The 25,644-nt window shown below is 43.0% G+C and overlaps 1 protein-coding gene across 2 annotated transcripts in view; it reads right to left on the reverse strand.

Annotated features, from left to right (window-relative positions):
* Positions 1-25,388, reverse strand: part of AFF2 (ALF transcription elongation factor 2) — a 452,568-nt gene extending 427,180 nt beyond the window's left edge. For both annotated transcript variants that reach the window (XM_059385413.1, XM_059385412.1), the window contains exon 1: positions 25,321-25,388. In XM_059385413.1, the coding sequence (XP_059241396.1) occupies positions 25,321-25,367 (47 nt within the window). In that variant the 5' untranslated portion in view covers positions 25,368-25,388. The remainder of the gene's footprint in view (positions 1-25,320) is intronic.
* Positions 25,389-25,644: the final 256 nt, after the last annotated feature.

Here is a 25,644-nt window from a genome sequence, read left to right on the forward strand (position 1 = left end):
GGCAAAAATATATTACCACCTCTTCTCTCTAGGGGCATATATTTATTTTTACCTTCGTCCGTCACATTAAAAGTCTAGGTTACAGTCTGCAGGAGGGAGACTCATGCTTCTCAAATCACGACAACCACGAGGACCACATGCACGCACGCGTGTGCATGTACACACACACACACACACACACACACACACCCCACAGGCTTTAACATAAGTTGTACATCAGTGCTGACATACTCAGAGTAACTTTAAGTGGCAAGAAAGAAGGGTCCTTTGAATGAAAATATGAGGGTGGGGTGGTTGCCTTTATATGTCAAGACATAAAAAAGAATTCTCTCCCTTTGACCATCCTCTTTATCCCTGTGTACATGATTACAATGAGCAGTGTGTCATTTCTTTCTCAATCTAGAGGAGCTGCATCCAAGGGCTTTCTTGAGAGGTGATAGGGTTGAAATATCTGCTATGAATTACACAAAAGAGAAGAAAAACATTAATTTTAAACTTGCACAATTTTAAAACCGCCCAAGGAACAGAGATTAATATTCAGAGATTATTTTAGGCACAGGAGATCCAGTTTTTTTGTGCATGAAATCAAACAAATCGGGCTTTGACTTTGATTCGAATTTCAAAACACTTCTTATAAATGGTTGCTAACATCTCTATTTGGGCTGCAAGAGAGCTATTTTCACTTGAACTACATGGTATATAATTGAAGTCAGAGTTGTAAATCACTTGGCCATCTGTCCTTAAGCTGTCACAAATCATACATGGAAGAGCATATGTATAATAAAAATAGACTGACAAACTTTTTAGAGTTTACATGCTTCTGAATTAATTAATCCTCTGTCCTACACATTTCTGAGATTCTCCAACAATATGTTTGATGAATCGGTTTAATTACATGAATGGGGTGTATGTGCATGCGTATGTTTCACAATGTCTCTATTACAAATCCAGAGGAAACCATGCAATTGACTTAACATTTTCACTTAAAATGAAAATAAATAATTTTAATCACATACAGAACCAAGATCTATTGGCCTCATTTTATTCATCTGGTTATTAATGTTGAAAATAGATATTAACATTAACAGTTATGATAATATCTCACATTAATCTTAATGAAGATTTATGTGCATATACATCACTCTTGCATTCCACAAAGATGCTGCAGGGAGCAAATGCTTTAGCGACTGCGGCTGAATGCCAATTTCAGAGATGATTTCTCAATGCTAACACCAACATAAAATCTGACCTCAGGAAAGGTACATGATTTCTCTGTGCCTCGGTTTCCCTTTTTATGTATGTGTGTTCTTGTGTGTACACTGAAGTATTGGAATGGCTTATAAATGAGGATGTGCCAAAAGGCTGAAGTTGCAATAAATGAGAATATAAGCATGATGGGGTGCCTGGGTGGTTCGGGCAGGTAAGCCACTGCCTTCAGCTCAGAGCATGATCTCCAGGGTCCTGGGGTCGAGCCCTGCACTGGGCTCTGTGCTCAGTGGGGAACGTGTTTCTCCATCTCTTCCTACCCCCTGCCCATGCTCTCTGTCTCTCAAATAAATACACAAAATCTTTTTTTTCCTATTGTTTTTAATATGGCTTTTTAAAAACATTTTTAATTAATTTATTTATTTTCAGCATAACAGTATTCATTATTTTTTCACCACACCCAGTGCTCCATGCAATCCATGCCCTCTATAATACCCACAACCTGGTACCCCAACCTCCCATCCCCCCGCCACAAAATCTTTTTTAAAAAAATAAGCATGATCATATCAACAAGATAGGTATATCTTAAAACCTCCCCCAAAAGTTTATTAAGGTTCTTGAGGGATTTTTTGCCAGCACTGGGAACGGGCTAGTGATGCTATTTCTGCCTGGCTGGAGTCTGTGGAAATCAAGTGTGGTGCAACTGTGTACTACAAGTATTTTCAAGGATGTAATGTGCATTTAAAATTTAAGTCCCACTCAATGGAGCCCCAGAACAAATAGTAAGACAGTGACTACAAAACCCCAAAAGGTCCCTATAGCATCGCAGCCCCTGCAGGAAGGAACTAAAGTTTCCCTTCAAAGCTTTTTTTTTTTTTTTTTTTCCCCAGATTCTTTGTAGATGCACCATGTGCCTGTTTCAATAAACAACCAAGTACGTGCTCAGGAAGCCCGCTCTCACCTCTTAATACAAAAAGCCCCCAAAATACACATAATGTGAAACTATCCTTATCACCAGATGGACCGGAGACAAGAGCTGGTCATCCAGCCCACACAAATGACTACATAGCCGTGTCAACTGCCTCAGCGTGAGCCCACAAAGTTAAATATAAAGTGTTGTGCACCTGCCACCCTTGGAGAAGTGAAGACTCTAGGTCGGGACAGGTGGCCAGCAAATAACAGCCGTGGTTTGACTATTTTGCATTGGAACCTTTTGGGGGAGGTTTTTGAGAGCCCAAAGGCAAGCCAGAACCCGCTGGGACCTGGGGAGACCAGCTGTGTGAACTCTGGCAGCCACAAGCACAAAGGGAAAGGCTCTGGCTCACAGGCCATGTGGGGACAGATGCTCACATTTGGGCAAAGGTTTCACTGGCAGCTCTCTGCCCCTGCTCACTGCCCCAAGCTGACAGGGACAGGAGCTCCACAGAAAGCTGCCCCACCATAACAGGGGAGAGCAGGGGGTTGTCCGTGGAGGGAGCAAGGTCCTGTTCCACCCCTGCAGTGCCTTTTCAACTTACGGTAGGACTCCCAGACACAACTTGTTTGACCTCTCCCCTTTCACCCTGAAGCCACATGCTCACAAGCTATAAAAGTATGAATTTATGATGAGATCGAATCTGACCTGAGAGAGTCACGTGAATTTCACATGGCTCTGACTGAGAACCTAGGTAGTCATATAGCTACAGGGTTCCACATTGAGACAAACCCAAGGATTGGCATTATCAGGTTTAGAAATCCCTGGAGATTACTTAAACACACACACACACACACACACACACAAGGATATATATTGTTTGGTTCTAAGACTTCTTGATATTTGTGATAGAAGGAAATTATCTCTTGAAAACCCAAATGATCTCATATGATATGTTTCAGTGTTGATTCCTGGAAGTAGACATATTATTTTTTAAAAGAACTTCTTGGGGTGCCTCGGTGGCTCAGTCAGTTCAGCATCCAGTTCTTGATTTCAGCTCAGATTGTGATCTCAGGGTACTGGGATGCAGTCCCGAGTCAGCTCCATGCTCCTCGGAGAGTCTGCTTGAGGAATTTCTCTCTCCCTCAGACCCTCCCCACCTCACTTGCATGCACACCTCCTCTCTCATGCTCTCTCTCTTAAATAAATGAATACATCTTTTTTTTTAAAGATTTTATTTATTTATTTATTTGACAGAGAGAGACACTGAGAGAAGGTATACAAGCAGTGGGAGTGGGAGAGGGACAAGCAGGCGCCCTGCAGAGGACCCTGGGATCATGACCTGAGCCGAAAGCAGAGGCCCAGTGACTGTGCCACCCGGTGCCCAAATGAATACATCTTTATACGCAAACAATGAATCTTGGAACACCACATCAAAACCTAATGACATACTCTATGGTGATTAACATAACATAATAAAAATAAACAAAATAAAGTTTTAACAAATTTTAAAAAGAGAGAGTGAGAGAGAGAACTTCTTAGCAAGAAGAAGACAAAAGTTTCTTTTCCAGGCTGTGGAACGACTATGAGTTTTATCTGAACCTTGAGATCAAGTAATCACTAGAGGCTGTACTGGGTTTGCCATTAGTCCTCTGTGTTGTTCCAGGGTGCATGAAAGGTGACAGCGGCACCATCAGAGGCTTCCCTGGAATTGTACATGCTTCCATCAGGCCAAATTTCATTTTCGGGCCATGGAAGGCAGAGTACCACTAAGTGACCACCACGGCCTTCGTAACATGTGCCGTCTTTACTCTCCACTACACTGACCTCCATGCACACTTCTTCTCAGGGACACTGTCTGCCACCAGCAGCAATCAAAGATATTTCTGATTGTTTTATATCACATTGCTTAGTAAGTAGGGAAAAGAAATTAACTGCAGGGGAAGTGAATGCGATTTTTTCAAAAGCTGAAATGCGTGAAGTAAAAAGCACATTACAGTTGAGGTATGGAGTGATTTCCACTTTCTGACATTTTATTTCAGATGACAAATTGGGACAAACGCCTTTCTTCTCTGAAGAGCTGAATGAAATTTTCAGTTAAGGGGAGTCCATTCCCTGTTCAGTGTAAATGTATTCAGAAATCCCTTCTACTGCATCCAAAACAGAGCCAGAAGATTTATGTGACCTGACGAGCCCATCAACCCCACAGAAAACCGTGGGAGCCCTGCGCCTGCCCCTGGAGCCCCCAGGCACGCTGTGACTGAGAACTTCAGAACTGTGGGCCATTCCAGTTTGTTGACCTTCAGCAAAACATGCCCTTCTTGAGGAGACGTGGGGGTGGTGGGGAAGCTTCTTGAACATCCAATGGCTCTTACAAAACAACATTTTGATGAGTTGAATGTAAATGAATCAGAAACATATGGATTACATTTCCCTTAAAATACACAGGGGTCTCGGAACTAAAGAGGGGCCAAGGCCATGGGGCAACATGAATTTGGGCTTTCCCTGGATCCAAAAACAATTTGAAAATAGTTCTTGACAAGCAGCAGACCCAGAATACGGCCTGGCCATGAAGAGACTTTATACATTTGAAGCATCTCAGATGTAAGCTGGTTTTATATCATTTTTTTTCCTTTAAATGCATAAGTGTGTGGGGCAGCTGGCATTGATTATTTTACTGTTTTTAAAATAAAGAGTGTTTAAAAGAAAATAATGACATAAGTTGTTTAGACAAAACAGTCCTCAACCAAACAAAAAGTCTAACCCAGTAAGAAGGGTTGTTTGTATAGACTGGGGAGGGAGGTGGAAGAGAGTATCAGGACCACCTAGCTTAAGAGTTTAAGTTTCACAAAAGCCTAGAATCTTCAGCTAATTTATGTATGCACACATCTGTACATATATTTACACAGACATGTATACACGATATACGTGCACAGGTGAACATTATTATTAACTTCCTCGTGTCTCTGAAGAGCCCATCCTAATATCATTAACTGATGCCACATGCAGGGACACAAGGGACTGTTCAAATCCCTCCCTGAGTTTTTAAGCTCTCTTTTTCTCATTTACTTTTTTTGGTTCATTTTGTAGTTCCTTTTGCTTTGTATTATGCTCATGTCTACACGAGTCAAGACATTTCCTACAAACCAAACTGATTTCATTAAGAATGTGTTTTCAAGACTGTAGTATTTATTCCATGGTGTTATAAAACAAAGAAGAGTAAGATGCCTGGGTTTGATTTGGAAAACACACAGAAAGTGAGTGGGTAAGAGGGAGATGAATATACCTTCTCCATTGTGAGGATGTTAGCATCTCCCTCCTGACCCAGAGAAGAGCTAAGCCACTTCTGTAACAAGCATGTCAATAACCAAATGGAGTGTGGTCCCAGCACCGAGCAGGAGTGCACGAACGAAGAGGTTTGGGAGTACAACGACCAGCTTCATCGTGTCTAGTTAGATAAAGGCACCATTTAAATGTCAATGCACGGAAACCGTAATTAATAGGCTCCATTTGTTGAGCTCACAAATGAGGCAAGAATGTATTGGACACTATATGTGTTGGTGGATCCCCATCGTTTAATTTTTTTTTTTTTTTTTTTGAAGTTTGGGGCATCGATGCTGTTTTTGTTGTCTGCCGCACTTGACATTACGGTACCCTTCCTAGTCTCCCTCTCACCATAGTCCTTCCCCCCAAATCAGGCAAAATATCGTGAGCCATACATTTCTAAACTGTAAAGTAAATATAGTATGATCTGACTGGGGCTTTATTTTCTGCCAATGCCAAGCCCGAGATTCACCGCCAGTGCCCTATACCACAGCTTTTCTCCTATGGGATTTTAAAGTATCATAAAAACTCAGCAGTTGAAACAACCTTAAAGGTCATCTAGTTCAACTTTTATCTACTGCAGGGATCCCCTCTACAACCTTCCTGATAAGGGTCAGCCAGTCTTAAGTTAAACACAAGACATACACACTCCCCTACCTGAAACTCCACAAAGTAACCTCCACTCGAGTAGAAAGTGACCAAGCACCACCTGCTACTCCTTCCTGTCCCCATCAAAGGTCGGTCACCTGTCGGGTCAGTGCTGAGGGCAGAGGACAGTGGCTTAGAAAGGTTTCGGCCCATAGTTATGTGTAACTTTCTTGCGGAAGAGGTCGACCAGTTAAATATGATGGACTTCATAACACAAGGGCCATTATCTATCACCCACACTGGTAGTCAAGGTGACTCTCTAGAGAAACAGCTGGCAGTGTTCGGTCTTGTTAGCAAAATTCATTCTCCAGGGCCAAGACTCGACCAAAACAAAAAGGAATCGCAAGTCTCCTTACTAGGCTAAGCCCCCAGGTGGAGTCTCTGGTCTGGATTCTAAACTAAATATTTATTTAAAAGAGCCCTGGGTAGCAAGAAATTATTCCCCTTAGGATGCCCCACTAATAGCAGTGACAATAAGGTGTGAAAAAGTTATTTTGTAAGTTAGATTCCTTTTGGCACGAAGAATTCAGGGCTTTATGGTAAATCCATCAATTGTGCAGCCTGGGATGTGGTTTGATGAACACTGACTGAAAGAAAGTCTGCGGTAATCAACAATGTAGTGCCGTGTCACAAGGTCTAGGTTGTGATTTAAGATCCCTCTGGTGCAACAGTTGGGAATGAGTACTAGACACCGAAGAAAATATTCGAGGTAGCAATGGGTCAGCCTAGCCTCCTGACAACCACAAAGAAAGCCAGATGCCCCATGTCGTATGTTTCAACAAATGACTGATGACTCAAGCCCTTTCAGAATGGTGTCTTTGGAAATGTGGTTCCGGCCAGATCCTGTTTCTCATGCTTGCCCCCTTCACATAAATCTCCAGCGTGGATCAACCAGAGCAGGGATACCAAAGGGTAGACTGAGCAGGACTGGTAAAGGGGTATCTGTTTTTGCCATCTGAAAGAGGGCCATAATCCCTGCAGCTGGAAGGATCTTCAGAGGGAACGTCTGCCCAACTCTCCTCCTGCTTCAAGCATTTCATGGTCGGACTCCAGGGGCCATCTCTACAATGGCCACCACGAGATCCCCAGTGCCTGGCCAATGGGAGACACTCACAACATGTTTAACAATTGAAGGAATGAGTGAACGTCCTACTCCACAATTCAGAAGACGAAACACTTAGGATTCATTCATTCATACTTAGGACTCATTCATTCTTGTGAGACAAAGTGAAGATTCCAGCAAGAAGAAGAGGGGCTTTTCCCACCATCCAAGTAGTGGTTTGCTCAGAGGTGACCAGTATGGAGTAACACCTCAAGACTTGTCTCTGAGGAACTGTGTTATTACAGTGCAGTGTCACAGGATCCGGGTTTGAATCGGCCTCGACGCCTACCTATGTGATCTGGAGCAGACGGCTTAGCCTCTCTGGGCCTCAATCTCCCCACTGTAAAAATGTCAGTAATAAACATGTCTACTACCTCACAGGGTTACTGGAAGGTTTAGCAAAGTTCACGCTCAGAAAGCGGTCAGAGGGTTGTCTGATGTGCAGTTGCTGCTCTATACATGGGGGCCACTGCCTCTGCCAAGTGTGGGTCAGTATGGCACCCACGTTCAACATTAGTTATTTGATTCCTTCTGGAAAAGTTCCTGTTAGTCTTCCGATCTGTTCAGATTCCCATATTGTGGCAATTAAAGGAGAAGCTATCCAGAGGGAAGTTTGTGTGTACAAGGCAGAGGGCCTCCCCCTGTTCTGTCCACCCTAGAAACAGAACGAGAGCCTTTGGGGCATAGCCATCTCCCACCTGCGTTTCAAGGCAGGGTGGCTATGAATCTCTCAAAGCAATCGTCCCCAGGCTGGGGCATTCACCCTGAGAAATGAGAACACAGTGAACACAGGAGGGCTGTCCTCAGACCCAGGAAGGGCTCAGGCAAACCGAAGAGATTACATTTATTCCGCATAATCTCCAGGGCAGAAATATAACCCATGTAGGATGGAATTAGCTGCCTCAAGAGGTATTTTCATTCTCCTCCAGTTTTTTGAGACTGGCAGACGCTGGGTACCCACTGGCAGGGATATTGAGAAAAGGGCTCTAAGCCCTTTAAAGACCTCCTCAAGCCTGAAGTTCCGAGACCGCAACTGCTCTTGCCAATCTCGCATTTCTCGAGAATCAAGCCACAGCGGCCTTTATCATGGTGCCCGCACACCACTAAGAGGAGCTCAAATTGATTCATGACAAGTGATCATATTTCTTTATATATTTTTATAGCTTTTATGATTTTTACATTTCAGTTTTTAAGTGGGAAGTATCATTATTAGGGGAAAAAGAGAAAAGAAAAGAAACGTGGCTCACAGAGAGCTTGAATTCTCCTGTCAATAAACAAGGAAGGGCGGCAGAGTATCAGGACTGATGCTAGGAAGCCTCCCTCATCCATTATCTGTTGATGGAAATTCAGCCTCACTATTAGACACCAGAGATAGAAACAAGTGTGGCTTAAGTGGCCGAAGCAAAATGCCTGGCATTTCCCGCATCTTTCCATTTTCTTAAAGAAGAAGATCGAATAATTTGAGAACTTAAATACAAGAGGATTTCTCTGATTCTTCAAGTTGGTGGGGCAGCTGCAACAGTTTGTGACCTGCAATTTGGAATTCACTGAAACACTTTGCAAGATGTCATTTCTGCCCTTTCTCTTTTTTTTCCTCAGAGAGGAAACGGAATGGTTTCTTCAACACTGTTTCAAAATAAACTTATGAAGGGCAGAAATTATTTTATTCCCTTTAAAAAATATTTTATGGGGCGCCTGGGTGGCTCAGTGGGTTAAAGCCTCTGCCTTCAGCTCAGGTCCTGATCTCAGGGTCCTGGGATGGAGCCCCGCATCCGGCTCTCTGCTCAGCAGGGAGCCTGCTTCCTCCCCTCTCTCTCTCTCTTTGCCTGCCTCTCTGCCTATTTGTGATCTGTCTGTCAAATAAATAAATAAAATCTTTTTAAAAATGTTTATTTTGGGGCGCCTGGGTGGCTCAGTGGGTTAAAGCCTCTGCCTTCGGCTCAGGTCATGATCCCAAGGTCCTGGGATCAAGCCCCGCATCGGGCTCTCTGCTCAGCGGGGAGCCTGCTTCCCCCTCTCTCTCTCTCTGCCTCCCTTTCTGCCTATTTGTGATCTCTGTCAAATAAATAAATAAAATCTTAAAAAAATGTTTATTTTGTCTAATCTCCTCAGTCTTCCAGGTAGCTGCCTCATTCACTACAACCTTTTAAACATTTCTCTGGTAAAATGCACAAACAGTCCTTAGGAGAAATTAGTTAAATGACTCTCAGGAAGCAGCATTGTTTTTCCCCTTTTGAAACACTGCTCTAAGTATCCCAGCTCACTAATAAAGGATAAACAAGTCTGAAAATTGTTCAGATGTAACAGATATGATTAAAAAGAAGATAATGAAAAGGACAGCGATGCTCATGCTGTCTTTTTCTAAATGCTATTAGACCTACCCAAGGAAGTCAAGAAAACTGAAACAATTAAGCTGTTTGAGGAATAAATGTCAACAATTTGAAAGATGGTGACAACAAGGTAAGGGAAAGAGGACAGAAGGTTGTATAATTCATTTTTTTTTTTTTAAGTAATCTCTACACCCAGCGTGGGACTCAAACTCACGACCCTGAGATTGAGAGTCATGAACTCTATGGATGGAGCCAGCCTGGTGCCCTCTCTGCACCCCACCCCTGAGGGCTGTGCAGTTCAAAGCAACATCAGGCTTTTCTTGAAGGCTGCTAAGCTCTGGGCATCCAAAGAGAGGGGCCAGAATTCCCAGAGGAGGCAGGGGCACATTCAAGGGTCATCAATACACAAGCCAATTCAACTTGAACGTTTCCAACCCCCAATCCTCCCACCACCACCACTACCAAGAGGCTGCATCAGGGCTGGAATAAACACCCATCTCTTGATGATAAAATAACATCACAATTACATTCAGGAAATCCAATGAACTCACACATGTTGGTTGCATGACCTTCCAGCTCCCCAACATCACTCATCTACACAAGTGAAACTGTGGTCATTTCCAATCTTGTACAGCACACAGGGAATGAAAGGAAAAATGAGACCGAAGAAAACACCTGGAAAGATGGCTGTAACTTTAGGATTGCACTTTCCCTTCTTTTTGTGTCTCTGTCCGTTTGACTTTTCATTACTGGTATTCTGGTTGTTGCTGTTTTTTTTAAAAAAAAAAAAATGGGTGCTTGGGGCACCTGGGTGTCTCAGTGGGTTAAAGCCTCTGCTTTGGCTCAGGTCATGATCTCTGGGTCCTGGGATCGAGTCCCGAATCTGGCTCTCTGCTCAGCAGGGAGCCTGCTTCCCCTCTCTCTCTGCCTGCCTCTCTGTCTATAAATAAATAAAAATCTTTTAAAAAATGGGTGCTTATGAAATAAAGAGAATCACATTAACCCCAAGAACCTGGACCATTTTTGTGTCGTCAGATGGTCACTTTCATTCAGTTAGGTCTCCCCCTCTCTAATTCTTATGAACAATATGAAAGAAATAACTTAATTAAAGCTCAGTGAAGATTTATGAGTAGACTCTCTTCCCAACTTCTCCCCCTGTAGCTGGGTGAGGCCGCTTACGTAAAACATCTCTGAGAAATGCCATGAGCCATGAAGTTTCTGACTTGCATATCATTTATGATACCCCCTGGGGAGCAGGCACAGAACCTCATAAGGTTCTCATTACAAACAGGAATGTGCCAGGGCCAGATGCACTGGGGGCTGTCAAGCTCTGCAAACTCTCCCCCTGTGAAAAACTCATAAATTTTTCAGAATATATTGCTTTTCCCCTGAATTTTTATGATTACGTTTAATTTAGAGAAACTTAGCCCATATTTCATCATATACCTGTTTTTAGGAGTTATTTGATGTCCGTGAAGTTCTATGAACTTTCTACTAATCGTGTTTTTTACATCTTAAAAATATAAGCCCACATATTTCCGGTCAGCCATGAATGTGAAATCCTTCCTTTCCTCAAATTTTGGTAAGCGACTGCAGACCAAATAGATTTCAAAGCTTTTCTGTTGCACAAACTCACCTCTCCACCTTCCATTAAGGCAATGAACCTAACGAAAGATTCCAGTAACAGTGATCGGAGTAGAAAATGTTGTCAGGTCTTGGCACAACAATTGAATGTGGGATCACGTTGTAAGGATCAGATGGATGTACCTCCTGGAACAACCACTACCCCAATTCATGGTCCAAGGGAAAGACACCCTAACCCCAGGGTCAAGAGTAAAGGCATGACCACAAGTTGGGCTGGAATGAGGCACCTACGTGAAGTTTAGTGGTCTCTCACATTTTTACTTTATAATAATGTATATTCCAGGTCTGAAAATTTAACCAATCTCTAATTGGTTACCAACCAAAACTGAAATGTGTTGGCTCCTCATGCATTAACAGGGGTGTTGTCTATAAATCTCTCCATCTGCTTCACTGTAGCTGTGATAGTTCTTTTTTTTTTTTAAGATTTTATTTATCTATTTGAGAGAGAAAAAGAGCATGCAAATGAGCTGGGGGAGGGGCAGAGGGAGAGGGAGAAGCCATCTGCAGGGGAGCCGGAGACGTTGGGCTTGATCCCAGGACCCTAAGATCACAACTGGAGTCAAAGGCAGATGCTTAACTGACTGAGCCACCCAGGTGCCCTAGCTGTAGTATTTCTTAATACTACACCCGAATCAGAAAGACTTGCTCACACACAGGAGGCAGGGTAAGGATGATACGGTCTGGTCTCATCTGATGAGATATGAAGCAGGAGACGTAAGGATCCCACTCTCCCTCCAAACATTTAGGAGAGAAATAAACTACAGAGTCAGATGTAATCCTGTGCTAAATCAGATTATGAGAAGCAGACAAAATCACAACTTTATTCAATGTGTCATTTATCCCGGGTGACTAATGCGTTATTTGTATGAAGTTAAAACTGAGCATTGAGAAACTACAAAATAAATCAAATGCCTGACTTTATGTAATTTTAACAGACAGATCCCATTAGGATTCTACTATGCATAGCTGTTGGTTAAAATCATTGACCAGTATCCTTATAAATTAATCAACTGAGGTAATACTGGCTTGGCTGTCATCATTTAGTAGTAATCAACATTTAGAACTCACTTCAACTTTTCAAGCCCCTTGAAACAGGTTCATCAAATTTCTATTTTTTGCTCAAAATATATAAATAACTGTGATTATTTACAAAAGCCTGAATAGTAGACATGTGCCGCTTCTGTCAATTTTCAATGACATTAGAGTGTGCACTGGCATTTCATGTAATTTCTGGGAAAAATCCTAATGAAAATCCAAAAATAATGGTCTTCATCATTCTAGATGGGAACTTCTACCACTTGCGGTCTGAATACATGTGCACTATTACAGAACTTCAAAACCAACTGACCAAAATGACTTAACTATAGGAAAAGGGACCTAGTTTATATATGATAGTTAACTCTTTAAAAAGTTCATCGTGGGGCATGCCTGGGTGTTACCCTCAGTTTGTTACCCTCAGTTTGGGCTCAGGTTGTGATCTCAAGGTTGTGGGATCGAGCCCTGCATCCTTCTCAGCGCTCAGCAGGGAGTCTCCTTGAGTCTCTCCCTCTGCCCCTCCTCCCTGCACTCTCTCTCTAAAATACATAAATAGATCTTTTTGAAAAAGGTCCACTGTGGCTCGTGCCCTTTTCCTGGATCTTTAATATTCAGGCACTTTTCATTTCTGATTATGAGACCTAATTTATTAAAGACTCATAAGTACCTACTGTCTCTCTTCCTAGTATGTATCTTAGTATCTGATTAATTGAACTACTTGGGGGTTTTATCTGCACTTAAATGTCTCAGATTTTCTCAACACCATTTATCTCTTCCTTAATGTGTATTTTGTCACCTTTAATTTTACACAGAGAAAACAATAAAAAAAATTAAAGGGTTTTTTTCCCCAAGACTATTTTTTTTTAAAGATTTTATTTATTTATTTGACAGAGAGAAATCACAAGTAGATGGAGAGGCAGGCAGAGAGAGAGAAAGAGGGAAGCAGGCTCCCTGCCGAGCAGAGAGCCCCATGCGGGACTCGATCCCAGGACCCTGAGATCATGACCTGAGCTGAAGGCAGCGGCTTAACCCACTGAGCCACCCAGGTGCCCTCCCAAGACTATTTTTAATGCTTTAAAGTTGCCCATCAAACTATTTTTTAAAAGCTTTTAATTTTAATGCCAGTGAGTTACATACAGGGCTACATGAGTTTCAGGTGTACAATATGGTGATTCAACACTTCCATACCTTACTCAGTGCTCATCATAATAAGTGTGTTCTTTAATCCCCATCCCCCACCTTCTCCCCTCTGGTAACCCTCCGTTTGTTCTCTATAGTTAAGAGTCTGGTTCTTAATTTCTCTCTCTCTCTCTCTCCCTCTCTTTCTTTTTCTCCTTTTTCTCCCTCTGCTTGTTTAGTCTCTTAAATACCACATATGAATGAAATCATGACATTTGTCTTCCTCTGACTGACCATTTCACTTAGCACTGTATTCCCAAGCTCCATCCATGTCATTGCAAATGGCAAGATTTCATTCTTTTGATGGCTGAGTAATATTCTGTCTTCTTTATCTACTCATCAATCGATGGACACTTGCAAATGACCTATCTGATAAAGGGTTAGTATCTAAAATATATGAACAACTCATCAAACTCAACACCTAAAATACAAATAATCGAATGAAAAAAGTGGGCAGAAGACACAGACAGACATTTCTCCAAAGAAGACACACAGATGGCCAACAGACACAAAATGTTCCCCATCATCCATCAAACTCAGACATAGGTGATCCCAATTCTGTGAAGGCAGGGGTAAAAACAAACATCTATCTTTTGGGGTTGCTTGTTCAATAGAGATCATGTGCGTAAGGCACATGACATGACACTCTGTAAATGCTGGTTCTCCTACCTTGACTATCGAACCATCTTACAGAACATATGGAAACTTCTCTGCACATCCTTGGGATGAAACTGAAATCTGAATTCTCCAGAGGCTTAAATAGAAAATGTGCTCAGTCTAAAAATATATGTTAGGAAAACCCAAATCCTAGGTTAGCCTGCAAAGCAGAAACTATTTTTTTTAAAGAATAAGAAAGATAAAATAAACAAAGCATCTGGCTCACAAAAGTTGAAGGTGTGTGCTTCCCCCCCTACTAGACAAAAGCCTCATCCAATCATGGTAATAAATCAAGACATCTTTTTTTTTTTTTTAAGTCAGCATAATTACTCTTACAGCATTACTATAGATACTAAATGTAGGCATAACTTATGGGAAAAAATGCTATATGTAAAAATCTAAAATTGCAAACTTCATAAGTTTAGGGCTATTTGGGAGGGATTATTCACATCAGTAAAGAATTCCCCCACAGGATTCTTGGCAAGCAAGGTGCACATGTAGAGTGTTTAATTTATAAAACATTAATAAGCATGCTATTTCAAAAATATATCTGTTGAAGGTAAGGCAACTTACCTCCCTGTACCTACCACTCTGCCTGACCTCTGTGATTTTAGTTCTTCTTTTAGACCTCATTCTTGCAGCTCTAAACTATCTCTGTACACATTTGACCCCAGAATGCATTAAGCAGGTTCTTGTAGATCAACCCATTTATTTATTCAGCAAAAGTCACTAAGCACCTACGTGCACTAGACAAGGTTCTAAGCAGTGCAGACACACTAGTGAATACAACAAACAAAATCCACACCCTCCTTGAGCTCCTGTTCTTGTCAAGTTTAATTTAAATCCAACTTTACAGATCAGTACAGTTCCCTGCCAAACACCTAATCTGTTGCTTACATCCAAGAGGAACAGAATCTTTCAGTCTCTTGCTGTCCATATCACGTCAGTTACATGTTCCATTTGGTTATGGTCTCAAACCCAACCTGATTTGTAAATACCAAAGTTGCAATGACAAAGATCTCACCACGCAGGGCTTGCCACTTCTCTAGCCTCTCTCTCAGGGTATCATCACTGGTTAGCAGAGAAGCCAAAGATTCATGTGGCCTGATTTCATTTCAGCTGTGTGACCTTGGGCAAGTCAGTGAACTCCTATATCCCAATCTCCCCACCCTGTAAAACTGGGAAATCATATAACACAAACCAGAGCCTGTTACACAGGAAATGTTAGCTCTGCTTATTACTTTCACTTGAATTTTGATTACTATGGCTTCCCACCTACACTTAAAATGTTGAGACCTAGAACAGTGCCTGAATGAATCGAACAGATGAACGATGGTGCACCCCAAATGGATCAGACACTAGGAATACAGAGATAAAAGCCATACTCCCATCCCTCAAATCAATTTCAGTATGTCACAAATTTGTTCAGGGTGTTACGGCAGCACTGAGTGGGGAGACTAACTCGACAAGGCTGGAGGGAGTTCAGTGGGCAGAGGAAGTGGGAGGATGACAACTAGTGGCTCCCCAGAGACACAGCTGAGATTTGAGGGATGAGACAGTCAGAAAAAGAATTATTTGGTGGTGAAACGACTAATCATAAACAGAGCTATAAACCCCAATTAGATGGCACCAACTCACACTTTAGAGGAAGGAAATGCAGAAATCAAAATATTGGTACCTACTTTCCTGAAAAATGAGAGCATTATTTGTTTAAAATGGAGAAAGAACAAAAGAAGGGATCTATTTGGGTGCATCTCGAGAGCCAGAATACATGCTTCTTTTGAAAACAGAGATGTTGTTAGCATTTGGGCCAATTTACAAACATTAGTTTCAATGGATTCGAGAAAACAATTTTCATTTGGTGTTTATTTGAAGAATGTTCGCATGAATATTTCCATAATTCAGAGAGTCAAAATACTTGTCAAGAGTTCTGTGCTTAGGGCGCCTGGGTGGCTCAGTGGGTTAAGCCGCTGCCTTTGGCTCCGGTCATGATCTCAGGGTCCTGGGATTGAGTCCTGCATCGGGCTCTCTGCTCAGCAGGGAGCCTGCTTCCCTCTCTCTCTCTGCCTGCCTCTCCATCTACTTGTGATCTCTCTCTGTAAAAAAAAAAAAAAAAACCCAAAAAAAAAAAAAAAAAAAAAAAGAGTTCTGTGCTTGTCCCCTTCCCCCAGCAAATGGTGGTCAGAATACACATGGCAAAACATAACTTCAGTAATCATGTGATGAACGTGAGCTACTGTCAAACCAGAGAACTCAGGGTCCAAAGTCATTGTTTAATACTAAGTGTTGGCTACTCCTGGTCCTCCAAACAATCCAAATTTCTGGCTTTCAATTTGGATTGTGCTAATGGTACTCCAGAGAGTTTCATGGATCTCCGGGCTCCCTGCTCCCTCTACTGCTCCCCCTGCTTGTGCTCTCTCTCTCTGTCAAGTAAATAAATAAAATCTTAAAAACAAAAACAAACAAACAAAAGGGGGTTCCTGGGTGGCTCAGGGAGTTAAGTGTCTGCCTTCAGCTCAGGTTAAGATCCCAGGGACCTGGGATCGAGACCCACATCATTGGGCTCCCTGCTCAGTGAGGATTCTGCTTCTCCCTCTCCCTCTACTGCTCCCACTGCTTTTGCGTGTGCTCTCTCTCTCTCTCTTCCTGTCAAGTAAATAAAATCTTTTTTTAAAAAAAGTTTCATAGGCCTCAGTGAAGAACACGTTTTTTTTCCCTCTAGCTCACATTCTCGCTATCTCTGAATTCTTATTTTATTTCCATCCATAATATACTATCTCCCCGAATCTAGTTCTATGTTCCACGGTCAACTCAGCAGAACCAGAAGGTCATTTTTACATCCCTTTCAGCTCCCCTAAAAGGGACTGCCTCACAAAGCACTGGGCACAGAGTAGGTACACAGTGGAAACAGTTCTCAGTAGAGTTGACCAACACGGGACCACGGCATGAGGCCTCCCAACCCAGCCGTATCACTTACCCAGTGTATGTCCTTGAGCAAGCCATTTTTCCCCATCCTCTGCCTCAGTCTCCTCATCCATCCCATGAGGAGGCAGGTTTGAGGGACTGATTCATTTCTACATCCAGAAGCCAAGACTTTTTGCCAGCAAATAAATAATGGCAAATTGATGAGACCTCGCCATGATTCCATGGCACGTAATCAGAAACATCCATCATCCCGAAATTTAATTTAGTTACTATGGCCATGCCGACCTGGCATGCAAACCCCACCAGTCAGTTCCTTTGGAAAATTAATGTATTTTAAAAAATTAGTTGACTGTCATCCTGAAAGGAGAAGTAAAGCTTCTGTGAATGCATTTTTCATCAGTCACTAGATAGCCAGGTCATTATGTACATATTACCACAGTCAGAAGGTTAAACTGAGTCTGTAACATGCTCCTTCTGGCAGGTTGGTTTGATCAAACCATGCTAAGAGATCCAAAGACCAGGGATACATCGGACTCCTCAGAAACTTCTTCCTCCAATGACTGTTAAAACAGACACTGCAGCGGCAGTGTTACGATAAGATAAGTAGGTTTTTACCTTTTGATTTATATAAAAAAATTCAATGCTCTTTCCAGAAGATATGTCGCCTATAGAACCCAAAATTCGGACTCCAGTCATAGAGTTTAATCAAGGCCACCAAGCGAACCAGTATCTGCTACCGAGATCTGGTTTCCACTGATGGAAGATGACAGACAGTACAGAAAATTCTTATTTGGAAATGCAATGAAACGAATCATTCTTCATAGGATGAAAGTAATGTGGCTTTTTTTTTCTTTTCCTTTTTTCCCCAGCAAGAGGAACATTAGAAAAATAAACAGATGAGTGATTTTGAGTTTGTAATGAAAGCCAAACCTGTTTCCTTAGCTTATTTCCCAATGTGTGGCTTTTATACCTTCATCTACGAGCACAGGCCTATTGAAGAACCAAATCAAAGATTACTTTAAATCACTGGCTGATTTTCTTTTCAAATGAAGCAAAATGCACAGGTATATAAAAAAATAGCATTCCATAAACCAAGCAATCCATAATCAAAATCAGATTCTAGCTGTAGTGTTATTGTCAGCTCTGCTTAAATCATGCCATTTTATTTAAGCCCTCAGATAATTTTTCTCAGCTCAGTAAGTAGGTGGATGTTAGCAGCTAAGGTCATCGAAAAGATTTACTTTAAAATAAATTCAACAATTCAGAGCATTGGCCTCTCCACAGTGTAAAGTGTGCCTTGCTTTGAACATGCATATAAAATTTCATTAAAGTGCAACATAAAAGTTTTACATTAGAGGAACCTAGTGCTGGACCTTTGTTTAACAGTCATGATAATTTATGGCATGGATCTGCTACAGTTAAGTAGAAAAACAGCCTTCTCGTGATGAAATACAAGTCATGAAGGCTGAAACTCAAGGAAAGCTGGAGGAATCCCAACCTCTGACCATTCAGTTCCTTCAGATTTTTGTCACACATTCTTCTTTAACGTTCTCCGTACGGATTGAGACACAGTACTAGTCCGTTAACTCCCGTGCCCAGTACCTTAAAAGTTGAGTTTTTCAGTTCTATGCATATCTTGGAATTCACAGAAGTTCTGCTGTTTTTTTTTTTTTTTCAATCACACCAATAAATAGCAAAGTTTCTAATTTTGCCTCTTACTCTTAAGCTTCTTTGGTAACAATTTTTATTCCTGGTTACATTCTGCAAAAGAGACCAGACTGGCTAGGAGACCTTCAAAAAGATTATAGACAAAACACTATCAAAGAGGCAGAGGGCCAGTACTATCACCAGGATTTACTGAGCAACTATCTTTGAAAGATACAAGCATTTGCATAGGTCCCTCTGAGCTGATGGGCTCTAACATCAATCAACGGATGTTTATTGAACACCTATAATGGGAAAGGCACTGTGCTAGATGATGTAGGAGGGTGATATACCATTCCCTAGGAAGCAGTTTGGATATTTAAACATAAACGACTTAATACAACAGCAAGTAACACAGTGAAAAGAGCAATAAACACAAATCCTAAGATCATCCACTTACTGTGTAAACTTAGGCAAGTCATTTAACCTCTCTGAACTTCAGTTCTCTCATCTATAAAATACAGCTAATAATAGTGGTCCTGAGAAACCCACAAGGTTAATGTAAGGATCAAATCAAAGAACAGATGTGGAGGTTACAAAGCTTTAGAAAGAAATGTTATCCACCTCAGGCTCCCAGCTTTGAGGTTCCAAAACAACCAAATATCCCATGGTCTTCTTTTTGTTCAGGTATCAGATCTTCAAAATTAAAGCATTCAAATTTAAATGGACAGTTCCCAAGGATATGTATATATATTCTATATATATTCCACATATTATATATATATTATATATGTGTATACACACACACACACAAAAGAAGCAAAATTCAAGTCATATATATATATGTGTGTGTGTGTGTGTGTGTGTGTGTGTGTGTGTGTATATATTTATTTTGCGATTCACATGTTTTCATTAAAGGGGCATTAAAGGGGCATTCACCAAAGAATTGCTAAGAGATTATTTAAGTACACAAACTGTTCTTATTTTATTTAAAAGAAAAAAAGCAGAGTTCCATGGTTAGTCAATTACATGCTAATTCCACAGTTGTTGTTGTTGTTGTTGTTGTTTTTTACACCAGTATGGTATACATAATCCAAACCATTTGTTTCAATGGCAACTAAGGGCACAGACCCACACAATAATAATAAAAAATAGGCAATGAGGTTCTGGGGAAAGATACCTGAGCTGGAAATCGGGAGGTGTGGATTTCTGACCAAGCTCTACTACTAACCAGGTTGTGTGAACTTAAGTGAGTCAAACAACCTCTCTAGAGCTGTTGGCTCATCTGTAAAATGGGAATGACAGCTGCACACCCTAATTTATAAGGACCAAATGAAGTGACACACAAGAAAGTATTCCACATGTTGAAAAGGCTCAGACAAAATGTCAGTTGTCCAACGGTATGTATGGACTCTGGGGTCAACTCCATCTCAAGTAGAACTTGGCCAGCATCACCAATGCTAGTGATTCCATTACTTCATCTGTAAAATAGAGATCGTAACAGGTCCTGTCTCATAAAGTTGTCTGAAGGATAAAGTGAGATTGACTATTCAAAGCACTCACTGATGCCCGGGGCACAGACTAAACACACAAATAATAGTAGCAGCAGTGGTGATGTATTCTAGAATACACAGGTGAAACACACACACACATGCATACACACACACTGGTCAAAAGGCTTGCTCAAGTTGTGGTCTCAGGTTCTTTAATCAGCAACACATTCCTTCCCGCTATCAGTAAACAAGTTCTTAAAATCTCTCTTTCTTTATCCCACAACAATCAGAAAAAGAAAGACAAAATTAAAAGTAAAAAATGTTATCACTGGAACAATGTTTTGTCTACATGGCTACAGGCTAATCAAGGATATGGCAGTTTCACTTTCCGAGGTATGAGCTACAAGCTCATAAGGCTACAGCTTCTAGATGATTCCAGAGATGGCCATTTTATTGGACCTTTACGATTTTGAAATTACATGAAACGTATACAAATTTTGCAAGCAAGAAATAGTCTTAGCGGGGCGCCTGGGTGGCTCAGTGGGTTAAAACCTCTGCCTTCCGCTCAGGTCATGATCTCAGGGTCCTGGGATCGAGTCCCGCATTGGGCTCTCTGCTCAGCAGGGAGCCTGCTTCCTCCTCTATCTCTCTACCTGCCTCTCTGCCTACTTGTGATCTGTCTGTCAAATAAATAAATAAATCTTTAAAAAAAAAAAAAAAAGAAATAGTCTTAGCTAAGAATAATGGGCATAAAATAAAGGTTCAGCACATTAAAGCCATTTCTATTCAACAATAATTAGCATGTTTAAATACAATATAATTTGTATCCATCTACAAAATGTTTAAATGTTTGGAATCTCGTTTATGTCTATAATGACAGATTCATTTTTAAGGCAGTCATTTTCAATTTTGATTTGTAGATTTTAAAGTTATTAAATGCTTGACTGAATCATTAGCAAAACAATTCATGTATCATTAAACTGATTTCGAACATGAGATCATTTTCTTTCTTGTCCAATAGATGTGCCTTTCTAAGATGTACAGAGATAGCTTTTATTCTTTGGGGATGTTTGCAAGGGGCAGGGGGCGGGGAGGTGGTTGTAGAGGAGACCTTTCTTATCACGCTAGCTAACTTCACTGCCTCCCATCTAGCCTCCCCAGACACTCCCTTAAAAGACTCAAACCCACAGGCTTCCCTGAATGAATGCATGGAAGGCAAAGAGAGGGGAACCAGGAGAGAGAAATGGATGCAGGTAGAGAATGAGAAATCCTGGCAACCTGTAGTCCTTAGTCAAAACAGGACCCTGCCAGGGGGCCTCCACGTTCCTGCGACCCCACCAGTCCCAAGGCTGGCGCACGTTGTGTACCGCCCCCCACCTGCCAGACACCTTCCCATCCATAACCAGGTCTGGGCCACTCTTGCACACAACTACAGCTACACAGGCCTTGCTGGCGGCCAGGCTGCATCTGAAACAGTTCACTTTTGTCTGGAGACCTGGGTCTCCCCCTCCCCCGCAAAGTCGAGGCCAACAGGGAAAAGCAGGGGCTGCTGGGGCAGGCCCCCAGGGGCTCCTTCCCCCTCTGCCCCACACCCTTCCCCCAGGAGAAGAAGCCTGGCCTGCACATGGCCCCTTCGCAGCCTTGACAGCCGCACGCAGACCTTTGAACTTTCTATTTATATAACAGTTTAGTGAGTTTAAGTCTCTTCCTGTATAACTGCCCGTGTGCAAGCTGGCCTCTAATGAGGCTACTTGTGAGCCATCGCTTAGAAACTACAAACCATCCTTCGCAGCCAGGATGCAGCCACCCTCCCCTCGGCTTTGCCACCATCTTCATGAGACTTTTTCCACAGTCTGATTTTGCTGTTGTGGTGGTTTGCTTCTCATTTTTGGTGTGGAACTCTGTGGTTCCTTTCCGTACCTGTCTGTCCTTTCTTGTGGTTTGTTGTTGGTGTTTAATAATGAAAAGAAGATAAACTTCCCCCAAAAGGACCTTGGCCTGTCACAAAGCGATACCTAATCAATATGGGGCAGGATGGGCAGGGAAGCTCCCAGGACTGACAGGCTGCACACTAGGTAGGTCCTCTGATTTTGCTTTTATGCCCTCCTAAATGGGGATTAATGACATCCCCCCGGTAATAAACAAGCCTAAACCTAGCTACGGGATCTCCGGACACCTCAAGAATTCATTTACTGGCTAACCACAGGCAAACCTATAGGATCACATAAACAATCACATTTCATTTTTGTCTTCATCTTTTTTCATTTTCTTTTAAGAGCAATGGTGTCTTTGGTGCACACAGACAGACATGTGCACACAGGCAGACATCTGCACCTTCCTCTTCTTTCACAGAATGGTTCATATTAAATTCATACTCAGGCAAACAGCGCTCCTTCATTCAACAATCTTAAAGAACTTGTGCTTTCGCCCTTCAGTCGAGTCCAGAACACAACGTATTAAGATACTCGTGCAGTTTGTGAAATCCAGGGCTATGTTCCTTTGGGCTTGGAGTGCTCCCAGACCCAGCGCGGGAGCACACTGCAGTGTCATTCATGCCCCATCCTTCCCATTTGCATCCATCCCGACAAATGTGTGTTTATAAATGAGCATGTACTTTTTTGTTTACTGTAGTCGAGTGTTTGCAAATAACACATATGCCTGTGTATGTAAATTCTTCCTTCATTAAGTCTAGGTAAATGAGTTTATCTTTTAGCTAGCTTGATCCATTTGTTGTCAGACATCTAGGGCTGCGGTAGACAGAGCTCAGAGTTTGCTGTTCCACAAGTGAATGTTGAGAAAAGATCCAATGTAAATGAGACCCTTAACTTGGCTGGCGCCTGTTTCCTCCTTGGACCTCTTGCGAGGCAGGAGCAGAAAGGATGCCAGCACTCTAAGCAGCTCCTTACTCCCCAGGAGGGGCAGTGAACATATAACGAACATGTAATTGGCATGCTCTAGATGTCCTCAGAGTTTGGAAAGGTACAGATTTCCATTCAAGACACTATCAAGTTTTTTAGTTCATCCGCCATTGTCACATTTATGTTCCCTTTTTACCGGTGGTTGTGGGGGGTGGTCAAAACAGATGCACAATCCTCATTACAAATGTTTACACACAGATTCATAAGGAAGTTTGCCCCTCACAATCACACAGTAAGTAGGAGAAATTTTCCTGGTGCATGGGCACAGAGGGAAAAGGCCGGCTTATTTATGCAGATGTGTTACATTGTTACATTGATTCACCCGTATTTCACATCATATCTGCGGACTGTCCAAGTCTGCGTGTTTCCTAACTGATGTGGCATAGTTACAGAACTGGAGGGAAAAAGGTTTTGGATTTTCCTTAATAAAAGAAAAAAAAAAGTCCCCAGATTGGGGGGAATGTGTCTTTCTGAAAAAAGAAATCACAAGTGTCCATCCTCTTTAAATATACAACTGCATGTTTTCGTGTTTTAAACTGAAGTTAAATAATATAATAAACGTTTTTTTAAAAAAAGCCTAATACCTTGGAAATGTTTAACATTTGAACTACACCCACGAAATCAATTATAACAACGTCTGTTAAATTAATGATGTTACCCACACCATATATTAGGCAAATTGTATGCAAATAGTAATGCGTTGGTTATCAGCTGTCTGCAAAATAAATTAGCGAAGCAGAGTAAAGGCTGTTTGCAGGAGCGTAATATTTAATTGAGGACTAATTTTATTGTGATCTTTACTTTTAAATAACAGCATGGTTATTAAAAATTGTAATATCGTGTTTTTCTGCAGGGCTGATAAAACCCTGCATGGTATAAAAAAAAAAATGCCTTACAGATTAATACTGATACAGCGTAATTTGGTGGCTTCAAGGATTTATCTAGAATTGCTGTAAAAAAAAAAATGTATTTAAGTTCTGATGATCTTGGATTTGCAACTAAAGGAGTCACGATTGGCATAATGAAGCTATTGGCTAAGAGTATGACCCTTTTCTAAAGAAGGAAATTGCCTAAAATATCACATCAGCAAGGGAAATCCTTGTAAAAATACACAGCAGTCATAGTCAACGGCTGCCAGCAGTTTAACATTGCAGAAGATTTCACACAATCGGTGGGTATGGTAGATTATCTTAACTACATTTAAAAAGGCAATAAGCAAGGATGCAATTCTAAATTGCTGCAGTCGCATCCTGTCCCCACCACCATTCCATGGGCTGTGTGTGGGGGGAGGGGGGACAATTGATATGTTAAAATGTTGTGACGGATTAACAATAATAACGCATGTGGCAGAAGATGGAGTTTTTACAAAAGTTAATAGATATGTATATCGCTATTTATGCACACGCGCGCTCACAGCATGCAGTGAGTAACAACTTTCAGGCTCTCCAGTCACCTTTGCAGCATCTTTCAAAACCTCTGAGCGGCAAGTTTACGGTATTTTGGGAAAAGCTGACTAGTCCGAGCTGGCCACAAACCTGCGGCTGCCTCCCAGTGGGGGCGGCGGACAGGGGTCCAGCCGGTCATTACACGTGCGTACACGTTGGGGCAGCGGACTTCGGGGGCCAACTTCAAAAACCCTCAGTCTTGAAAGCTAATGCTGAAATCGGCCCGGACCCGGGGTCCTCCGCTTGCTGGCCCCCCTAAGCCACCAGGCGCCCGAGAGCGGGTAACTTGGGCTGAGCGAGTGGAAGGAAAGGTGTGCGCGCGGCGCGGGGAAGGAGGTGGCGGCGGCGGCGGCGGCGGCGGCGGCGGCGGCGGCGAGGGAGGTGGCCGCAGAGGAAGCCGAGGGAGGCCGGCGGCACCTGGCCGCCGCCCGTCCCTGCTGCCGGCCGCCGGCGCTGGTCACCTGGAAAGTTGAAGCATTTGGGGCAGGCAGGATCCGGTGCGCCGGGAGGCCGGCGGGGCCCGCGGAGCGCAGAGAAAATCCCCACGGAGGTCGTGCGGCTCACCCGCAGGCGGCACGGGCTCCGATTTGGGCCAAAGGCAACTCTTTGCACTTGAGGTGCCAAGCGACGCTTTCGGGACCCTCATCCCACCCCCGGGCCGCCCCCCCCCCCCCCCCCCTCCCCACCCGGGCACCCCACCGAGGAGTCGTGGCGGCGGGGCCAGCGGTGGCTGAGATCAAGTGGGAGGGCGTCTGGGGCGCCCCCACCACAGCCCCGGCTCCTCTTAACAAAGGCGAAAAGCCCAGCCCCAGCCGGGGGACCTGCGTACCGAAGAGAAGGCAAAATTCAACACCTACCACTGCTGCTCCAAGTCCCAGTCCCTGAAAAAGTCGAATAGATCCATAGCGGCCGGGCGGCAGCGGCGGCGGCGGCGGGCGGGCGTCCGTCCCTGCTCGCGGCGGGTTGGCGCGGCTCTCGGCGCGGCTCGCTCGCGGCTCTCGGCGGCCCGGCTCTCTGGCCCTCCCGCCCGGCTAAAAGTGCCCAGGCCGCATCGGCGGCGGCGGCGGACGCCGGAGGTGCCGGGTCCTGCGCTCCGGAGCGGCGGCAGCGGTGGCACCGGGCGGGCGAGTGCCCGGTCGCCCGCTCGGGTCCGCTCGCTCCGCGGCTGCCCGCGCACCCAG

This window comes from Mustela nigripes, chromosome X (genome assembly GCF_022355385.1).
Source record: "Mustela nigripes isolate SB6536 chromosome X, MUSNIG.SB6536, whole genome shotgun sequence".
NCBI classification, from domain to species: domain Eukaryota; kingdom Metazoa; phylum Chordata; class Mammalia; order Carnivora; family Mustelidae; genus Mustela; species Mustela nigripes.